The sequence below is a fragment of the Ctenopharyngodon idella genome, chromosome 15, assembly GCF_019924925.1.
Source record: "Ctenopharyngodon idella isolate HZGC_01 chromosome 15, HZGC01, whole genome shotgun sequence".
Lineage (NCBI taxonomy): Eukaryota > Metazoa > Chordata > Actinopteri > Cypriniformes > Xenocyprididae > Ctenopharyngodon > Ctenopharyngodon idella.
In genome coordinates, this window is record NC_067234.1 from 18,432,288 (window position 1) to 18,441,560 (window position 9,273).

The following is a 9,273-nucleotide window of genomic DNA, read 5'->3' on the forward strand; positions in this document are numbered from 1 at the left end:
AAGGATTTTTTTTTTTGTTGTTTACAAAAGAAAAACAGGAAAGAGCGTGAGTCTCTGGCAGCTCTAATGCAGGACCCTCGCTGTCCGGAGAGGACGGCACTTCCAGGCGAGGCTGGGCCGAACTATGCCGAACTTGTGCACTATTCTATTGTTCTTGATGTTAAAAGCACTGTGTAACTCACCTGTTCGGTTTTATGCAGGCAATATATCCGTTTTTGCACATACTTGTGGAATTCAGGTCAGCTTGAGTGCATGCTTTCAAAAAGGGGGACATGCCTAGAAAAACATTTATTTTCATATAAAATAATATAACTGGTAATGAAAAGAGAAATTAATATAGAAATTTCGCTTTCGGACCCTACTGTATACATACATTGCAGTTGGCTTACATCAGTGTTCTCGATATGCATTTGTTCTTATTCCTCAATTACGAATACAGATTGTAGGGGAAAGTCCCAGATTTAAGTAGCTTGGTATTATTTTCAGCATTATGATTTATTGTGATAATTAAGTAGCATTGTTTTAATAAATAGTATGAGCATATTTGTAATGTTTTACTATCATTTTAGATTGTTATTTTGGTCTGATTTACACATTAAATGTCTCGTTGGTGTCTTCTATCTTGTTTCAATTCCAATTGGGCTCATAGTGCACAAACTGACTGAATCGGTAACACTGTAGCGCCCTCTGGTGATCGTGCAGTGTATGGATGGGGGAATCTATACACCTGGTATGGACCTTCTAGACGCAGGGGTGTCCGATCCTGCTCCTGGAGGGCCACTGTCCTGCAAAGTTTAGCTCCAACCCCAATTAAACACACCTGAACCAGCTAATCAAGGTCTTAGGCATACTAGAAACTTAGGACAGTGGCCCTCCAGGACCGAGTTTGGACACCAGCTGTTCTCGAACAACTGTCCAGTCTGATATTTTACTACCTTCAAAGTCTTTGTCTGAATGATGACTGGTCTTCCTATGTTTTGTTGATGTTCTGCTGCGAGCCGTTTAAGTGAAGTAATGTCACTGTGATACTTGTAAAAAGAATAAAATACTTGACAAATTTAAATACGTATTGAGTCAGTTTGTTTTTCATGTAAATGCTTAATCCAATCATAAGCAAATATATATCAAAAAACAAATACAGTTTTCACAAAGGACAAAATTCTTTGAATATCACATTAAACCCTCCCTTTTTTTTTTTTTATAAAATGTACGTTCCTGTTACATTGATTTACAAAACTTACAAATACAATGTTAAGAGGAGATTAAACCCTTGAGTTAAACTGAATTATTGCTGATAAAACTTTCATACACAGTCCAAGCAAAATATTTACTTTATGTACATTTATCGTTTCTTGTACAGGCAAGGTCTCAGTTGAAGTCCGGCTTTCTTCACATTCTTTGGTGCTCTTCCTGTCTTTATGAATTCAAAAGAGTAGAAGTGGCTGTTTTCTGTGTCCTAAAGAAAAATAAGTGGAAATAAATAGCTTGCATTCATTATATAATAAATTAAAGCTACATTTTGATTAATAAATTATGATCTGATGCAATCTGTATTATTTTACTGAAAAGCTGAGGAAGTACAACATTTTATGATAGTGTGGTTTTTAATATATTCCATTATTGATTTGCATACTTGCAGAACAGCACAATCCTAGTCTGCAACACTGCACAGTTGGCCTGACTTTCCATCCCTAACACAGCATTAGACCTGCAACTAACAATCATTCATGATAATTAAGAAGGAGATAATTCTAATGATTGGAGAGATTTTTAACAGTAAGTCTGCAGAAAATGTTTTAATGAGTTTTGCACAATCATCTAAAGATTACTGGTATGTTTACACGACAACGATGTACTAAAAACTGAGTTTTCCTTTGCGTTTTTTTCGCATAACGATCACATTGTTGAAACGATCCCCGTTCACATGGATCCACGAAAATGACTAAAAACGCTGTATTATGCTGCCAGGCCTACTACTATTTGCCTCATCAAACACATATGAAGCCATGTGAAAAAAAACACACACTTACATGTGGTGTCATTACATTGCGGTCTTTGAGTATCGATATTATCTGCCCTTTTCAATGAACACAAGAATGCATGGTAACTTGAGCAAATGAATCCAGATATTTTAATCAAATCCACAAATTTGTTTGAAGAACCAAATTAGCCAGAGATCAGAAGATCTGGCATCTGTCAAATCATCTCAGATGTATTAAGCGAGGTATGAAGAAGAGGTATGTTATGGTGCAAACATTGAAGTATTCTTAGACTGTATTTTCAAATCATATCAAGAGTCAAATATACATTACAGTTCAAAAGTTTAAAATAATTAAGATTTTTGTAATGTTTTTGAAGGAAATCTCTTTAATGCTCAACAAGGCTGCATTTATTTGATCAAAAATACAGTAAAAACAATATTGTGAAATACTATTACAATATAAAACAACTTTCTATTTTAATACATTTTATATTTATTAAAAGTTCCTATTTTAATGTTTTAAAATGTAATTTATATCCTGTGATCAAAGCTGAATTTTCAGCATCATTACTCCAGTCTTCAGTGTCACATGATCCTTCATCATTCTAATATGTTGATTTGCTGCTCAAGAAACATTATTATCAATGTTATAAACAGTTGTGCTGCTTAATATGTTTGAGGAAACCATGATACATTTTTTTCAGGATTCTTTAATGAGTACAAAGTTAATAAATGGCATTTATTTGAAACAGAAATCTTTTGTAACACTGTAAATGTCTTTACTGTCACCTTTGACTATTTTAATGCATCCTTGCTGAATAAATTAATAAAAAAAAAAAAAACAACAAATCTTACTGACCCTTAAAGACGGGTGCACACTGTGCGATTTTGGCCATGATTTGGTTATCTGAGACAAATTTTGAGAATCCTAAAAGATTCCTGTAGTCTTTGATGGTTAGTTTGACATGTTCGCCGACAGCCGATTAATGAGCGTTGCGATCAAATTTTACCTCAGACGAAATTCTGGCAGTGTCAGAACATTTGGCGCACAGTCCTGCAGTGTGACTTCTCCTACGACAAACGTCAAATTGTCTTTGTTTTTGAAGATAAGCCGCGATCAAAATTAACGCTAGAGATTTCTTTGATAGCCACCATTTCAGTCCCGCGTGTAATGCAGCTCACAGTCACCGAATGTGTGTGGGATGATGATGTTTTCAACCGCACATTTTTAACGCGTCTTGACTGCCATACAGTCTGACATATAGGACAGCTGAGATCCCACAGTGTGACATGAGGATCATGTTCGTACAGTCTGACAAGCAACAATCGTAAAAAACTATTATAAATCGCACAGTGTGCACCCAGCTTAACTTTGAACAGTACTGTACATTCACTGGAATAAACAGGACATTACCTTATTGACTATCTTGAAGCCCAGACTTGACAGTGCACCAACGAACGAACGCACGTTTTCAAATCTACTGGCCACTTCAGCAATTTTAAGAACACCCCTGTGTTGGAAAAGAGGACATATAAGGGCTAATTCTAGACACACAATGGTTTTGGATTTTAAAACAAACCTTTTAGTGGAATATCAATAATATAAGACAGTTACCCCATCACCAGGACTCTGTTTGCTTCTGCCAAAAACTCTCCTAGATTCGTCCCCATCAAAGAAAGACAGAAAACAGCAATATCTACTGTAGAATCACGAAGAGGCACCTGTGAAAAAGCAATAAACAGTGCTGCCTTTAGTTTTTTGGCTGCATTACAAATCAAAGCTTTATAACTGTAATAACTTACTTTTGCCATGTCACATGCAGTGGCAAGATCACAAACCGGAGCCAAATCAAAAGAGTGTACTTTATTCTTTACACTCCGTGCAATTTTACAGTCTCCACAACCTAAGTCTGCAACAACTAAAGAAGGTGGTCTGAAAAAAAGAAAAGAAAAGAAATTCATTGACATTTAGTGACATCCAAAAAGAAGAAAACTTAAAATATTTTTGTAATCATGGAAGATCATTCAATGTATGACCACTGCAATATAATTAAAGGATTAGTTTACTTTCATATAAAATGTTCCTGATAATTCTACTTACGGAAAAAATGTTACTGACGCTATGTTCATTCCGTAAGTAGAATAGGGAAGGCGTAGGACATACAGCGTAAGCTTTTTGAAGAATACTAAAGTACGGTTTTGGCGAAAGCACTTGGAAGGCGATCATTTGTTTATATAAAGCATATACATTTACATTTTTTTCAAAAATGACCGATCGTTTCACTAGATAAGACCCTTATTCCTCGTCTGGTATCGTTTAAAGCCCTTTGAAGCTGCACTGAAACTGTAATTTTGACCTTCAACCGTTTGGAGGCCATTGAAGTCCATTATAAGGATATGGACTTCAATGGCCTCCAAACGGTTGAAGGTCCTGGAATGTTTTCATCAAAAACCTTAATTTCTTTTCGACTGAAGAAAGAAAGACATGAACATCTTGGATGACATGGGGGTGAGTAAATTATCAGGAAAATTTTATATGAAAGTGAACTAATCCTTTAAGACAAGTTTGGCCTGATGTTTCAAAACAATTAACAAATTAAACTGTAGTGAACTGAAGTGCTGTCAAATTGATTAATCACGAGTAATCGCATCTAACATAAAAGTTTGTTTACATGTTTACATAGCATATGTGTATATATGTTATTATTTACACACACACACATATATATATATAATATATATATGTAGACACATTATGTAAACAAACTTTTATGTTAGATGTGATTTGACCACATTTCATATATATATATATATATATATATATATATACACAGTATATGTATGTAAAGGCAACAAAAGGCAGGTTCTCTCACTTTTTAGAAATATAAGAAATGATTGAATCCACAGGGTTTGTGGGCCAATGTTGAACTTGTGTCGTGTAGCCCTTGTGGTAAACCGCGATGGCCTCTGGGTCCTGCTGAAACATGCGTTTGGCCTCACCACTGGTCGAGGTGTAAAGCAGCTCATTGATGTAGCGGAATCGAGCGGCTTCTAACCGCTTCTCCATCTTTGCCCTTAAAGCAGTTGAGCGGTCAGGAGCCACTTGCTCATCACCCTTCGAATTCACTCTTGTATCTTCTGGTTCTTCTGTGGCTTTATTACTGTCATCAGTAAGATGCGACTTTAAAATACGACGCAATTTCTCTTCCTGTAATTGTGATTTTTTTGTCATTTTAGAAGGTTTTGCTTTTTTGCCCACTTCATGTGAGACGTTATTATTGCTAAGAGAGTGATCTGCTATTCTGGAAGTTTCATCTGTTTTAAAGTCTTTGCCATTTTCAACATTGTCCGTGATGGAGGAAATTCCATTCTTTTCACGTGACTTTTTCATTTTTTTGGACTTTTGTTTCTGCACTTTCTTGGGTTCTTTGATATCCTGTGTTTGAACCAAGGGTTCCTTCTTTGCTTTGGAATCATCGACACCTGTGGTTTTCGTGAGATATTTGTTCTTACACCGTTTTTTGTTCTTCATCTTGTTCCTCCACTGTTTTCTGCTTAGCTTTGTCTCTGCTTGACTTTCGTTTTCCTCCAACTGAGGTCCGGCTCCTTTGTCATTCTTATCTTTTCTGGACTCTTGTGAGACCTTAGAACCTGCAAACACAATTTGATGTGAAAAAGTCAGTATGTTCAAGAGGGTGGATAAATAAAATAACTAGCACAAGCTTTTACTTGTTTGTTTCACGGTCTTCTTCGTTGGCTTCTTCTTCTTCTTCGCGGGTGTTTCAGATGAATCCACTTCATCCTGATGCTTCCCTTCATCATCAGCATTAGACTTTCTTTTACGCTTTTTGCACCTTTTCTTTTTCGTTGTCTGGACTGCAGGAGAGGTGTCTTTCTCCTCGTCGCTATCCTCTAAAGTTTTCTCAATTTCCCAGTTTGGAACTGACCCCAGCGTTTGCAAGGTTCTCAAAAGACTTTTTTTACCCACAACCTTATCCTGTTGGGATAACAATACCAATGAAAAATTGAATTCAAGTCTCTATTACACAGACAAAAAAAATCATAATACCTTGCTGGGGGCAGGAGACACTTTAAAAGTGTGAGATGATCCATATGCTGATGGAGAATCAGTCCATTCCTCTTCAGCAAACATGATTGTAATGTTGGATAAACACTGTAAACCGTGATAAGTTAAAACGAGTATCAGTTAAATGTATAGAGTCTGCAATCTAACAGTGAACAGTTATGTGACTGCTTATCTAGTCAGATGATAAAACTGATCGTGCTGTTGGCAGAAATTAATTTTCACACACCCCAACACATTTCAGATTAATTTACGTTTACGCCGTACTTACATCTTGCTCCCTCTCACATGTGCAAAGCACCGACACGTGGTTTTGTGTACATCCGGGTTACCGTGACAACTTCCTTTCTAAACTGGGATGCTGCCGTTTAAATGCGCTCAATCTTTCACTATTTAGTACATAGTAAATGATACATGGTCCATAATATTGGCAGAAAGTGAGCGAATTTGGAAGCTGATTATATTACGTTTAACTAACATTAATGTAATTACCGTGTTTTAACACTTACATCCTTTAGTTGTAGTGATGGGAAGTCCAACTCGTGTCCGCGAATCGGTTCTTTCGAACGGTTCGTTTCAATGAAACAAGATTTCAAGAAAATAATAAGTGAATAACACATGGTCTCTTATATGGGCAGAGATTCAACAAATTCCGAATTTTAACTAATGAACTGATAAAGTCATTACCGTGTTTTAAAACTCGTAACGAGGGGAAGTCCGAGTCATTTCTGTGAGTCGGTTCTTTTGAACAGTTCGTTTTAATGAACCAAAATAATAACAATAACACTAATGATTCTGTTCAAACTTTCCACGGCAATTAATGTCGTGTGTCTCATCATATTTTAAGCAGATTGTGTAGTCTCGAATCTCGATCCTCGAAAAATTTAGTCTCTAAAGTTATGACATTATAGTTCAGCGCTGTGTCACAGATTTTCCTCTAGATGGCACCCTTTGTTTTCATTTCACCGACGCTGATTCCAATCGTGATTTATGAAACAACTGTAATCTGCGGCGTTGATCAGACTGTGACTACATTTCTCTGTATTATTTATTGTGAGAAATCTAAATCTGAAATACATATTGAGGTAGGCAGTGTCCCGAAGTCCAACGAAAGACTTTTATGTAAATCAAAAACACTAGCGATTACAAAATTAATCTGACTCAAATATTTACGTTATTACTTTAATTATGTCTGACTTGAAAATAACCAGTGTTGTAGTAAACCATCACGAAACTTAAGCTCGTTTGTTCGCATGACAACGTGTAAAGAGTTATAATGATTGATATTTTATGTAATGAATAAATTAAGCCTATTATTTTCTTTTGCAAATATGAATAATTTTAACCCTTGACAGCGATTCAGCAATCAACTGCCATTAATATTTTAGACATGGAATTGTAGTAGCGCATTATCATGTGGTTCCTGTTACTTTTCTCAGCGCTGATCAGAATGATCCTATCATTTGTAGTTACTGAAAGAAGATTTTGTCATGTAAAAATAATTTCGATAATTAAATGTGAACAATAACACGTTTATTACGCAAATATGCCCAGAGAATGAATGCGACCCCTGTGAGAAAACACGTTTTTTTGTCTCAGCTACTTGCTAGCAACATTTGCCGCTTGATATGTTCACATCCGCTACAGACAGCTTCAAGCGGAAGTGGTCGATTTGTCATCAACAATGGCGTCGCAGCAGATGAACACCAACAATGCTCAAATGGGCGTTCAGCAACCGGCTGTTTTACAGCAACCGCAAGCTCAACAGCTCAGTCAACAACAAGATTTTGACCCCGTTCACAGATTCAAAATGCTGATTCCACTGCTCAAAGATAGTTTACAGGTTTGTTTGGTGTATTTCATTGAGCATGCGAGCTAAAAGTACTTGCTTGAGACAGAAACTAACTTTCATTTACACATTTATGTTTTCAGAATGTCATGACCATTGCTTCATTAAATTTTGGGCATAATACTGCTATTGACAACGGCTTAAGAACAACAGAGTAAGATCCCTTTAAAACTCTTTCTGTAGTGTAGCCTATTATAATTGTCACCTATCTGTCTGTGTGTGTGTGTGTGTGTGTGTGTGTGTGTGTGTGTGTCTCTGTCTCTGTCTCTGTCTCTGTGTCTGTGTGATGGTTGCATAACGAGATATATAAAAACATATATTTCCTCTCAAAATGTAGGAAAGGCAATGATGCAGCAGTTCAGCGGTTTGACAAAAGTTTAGAAGAGTTTTATGCTCTTTGTGATCAACTGGAACTCTGCCTGGTAAGGAACTGTTGTGTTTCTGTTGAATATTTCATTCAGGTATATTTTATTAAATTGATGATTTCAATTTAAATCATGGCTCAACTTCTTAACACAAATATTTTTCTGCAGCGGCTGGCCCACGAGTGCCTCTCACAGAGCATCGACAGCACAAAGCATTCTCCAAATCTCGTGCCTACAGCCACCAAGCCAGACACGGTGCAAACAGAGTCTCTATCCTACTCTCAGTATCTCAGTATGATAAAATCACAGATTTCATGTGCTAAAGACATTCATAATGCTCTCTTAGAGTGTTCAAAAAAGATTGCTGGGAAAGGTCAGGGAGCTTGTACTTAGTTGTATTTAGTTTCCTTTTTTTGTTTGTTTGTTTGTGTTTTGCATAACTTTGCTGATTGAAGAATATATTTTTTTGGTATTTTCAATTTTGTTTGTCTATTTACTACTGTGACAAATGTACTTATGCAATTAAAATGATAGTATTTTCAAAAGGTAATATGTGTGTGTCTTTTAATCTGCTGTTTTGATCTAACAAGCTACCTACAGTATCTCACAGAAGTGAGTACACCCCTCACATTTTTGTAAATATTTTATTATATCTTTTCATGTGACAACACTGAAGAAATGACCCTTTGCTACAATGTAAAGTAGTGAGTGTACAGCTTGTATAACAGTGTAAATTTGCTGTCCCCTCAAAATGACTCAACACACAGCCATTATTGTCTAAACCGCTGTCCACAAAAGTGAGTACACCCCTAAGTGAAAATGTCCAAATTGGGCCCAAAGTGTCAATATTTTGTGTGGCCACCATTATTTCCCAGCACTGCCTTAACCCTCTTGAGCATGGAGTTCACCAGAGCTTCACAGGTTGCCACTGGAGTCCTCTTCCACTCCTCCATCACGGCGCAAGGTCTCTAACATCACGGAGCTGGTGGATGTT

General features: G+C 36.6%; 3 protein-coding genes across 5 annotated transcripts in view; 2 read left to right on the top strand and 1 right to left on the bottom strand.

Moving 5' to 3' along the window:
* si:ch211-149e23.4 (uncharacterized) overlaps positions 1-1,066 on the top strand; it is a 26,035-nt gene extending 24,969 nt beyond the window's left edge. For both annotated transcript variants that reach the window (XM_051863163.1, XM_051863162.1), the window contains exon 14: positions 31-1,066. In XM_051863163.1, coding sequence (XP_051719123.1) covers positions 31-177 — 147 coding nt within the window. In that variant the 3' untranslated portion in view covers positions 178-1,066. The remainder of the gene's footprint in view (positions 1-30) is intronic.
* On the bottom strand, positions 1,064-7,501 carry rrp8 (ribosomal RNA processing 8). Of its 2 annotated transcripts, XR_007925191.1 has the most exons (9): positions 6,337-7,501; positions 6,051-6,155; positions 5,711-5,978; positions 4,855-5,632; positions 3,785-3,914; positions 3,597-3,703; positions 3,396-3,492; positions 1,634-1,714; positions 1,316-1,456 (listed from the first exon to the last, which is right to left on the bottom strand). XR_007925191.1 is itself a non-coding variant. In XM_051863164.1 (8 exons), exons 2-8 carry the CDS (start codon positions 6,132-6,134, stop codon positions 1,343-1,345), a joined length of 1,578 nt encoding a protein of 525 aa, XP_051719124.1. In that variant the 5' UTR covers positions 6,135-6,155; positions 6,337-7,501; the 3' UTR covers positions 1,064-1,342. The 2 variants fall into 2 exon arrangements, 1 of the variants encoding a protein (XP_051719124.1); XM_051863164.1 differs by lacking the exon at positions 1,634-1,714 and having other exon boundaries at positions 1,064-1,456.
* Positions 7,502-7,689: 188 nt separating this feature from the next.
* med29 (mediator complex subunit 29) lies at positions 7,690-8,829 on the top strand. Its single transcript, XM_051863165.1, has 4 exons — positions 7,690-7,908; positions 7,998-8,068; positions 8,252-8,336; positions 8,448-8,829. The coding sequence occupies exons 1-4, from the start codon at positions 7,750-7,752 to the stop codon at positions 8,670-8,672; spliced, it is 540 nt and encodes a 179-aa protein (XP_051719125.1). The 5' UTR covers positions 7,690-7,749; the 3' UTR covers positions 8,673-8,829.
* The last annotated feature ends 444 nt before the right edge of the window (positions 8,830-9,273 follow it).

Excerpts from the sequence above, each read along its gene's own strand:
- rrp8 (XM_051863164.1), bottom strand. The coding sequence starts at position 6,134 with ATGTTTGCTGAAGAGGAATGGACTGATTCTCCATCAGCATATGGATCA. Across the intron at positions 5,633-5,710 it reads GAAGACCGTGAAACAAACAA|GTTCTAAGGTCTCACAAGAG; the intron begins GTAAAAGCTTGT and ends TTGTGTTTGCAG. Across the intron at positions 1,457-3,395 it reads GCTTCAAGATAGTCAATAAG|GACACAGAAAACAGCCACTT; the intron begins GTAATGTCCTGT and ends ATTTTTCTTTAG.
- med29 (XM_051863165.1), top strand. The coding sequence starts at position 7,750 with ATGGCGTCGCAGCAGATGAACACCAACAATGCTCAAATGGGCGTTCAG. Across the intron at positions 7,909-7,997 it reads TGCTCAAAGATAGTTTACAG|AATGTCATGACCATTGCTTC; the intron begins GTTTGTTTGGTG and ends TTATGTTTTCAG. Across the intron at positions 8,337-8,447 it reads ATCAACTGGAACTCTGCCTG|CGGCTGGCCCACGAGTGCCT; the intron begins GTAAGGAACTGT and ends ATTTTTCTGCAG.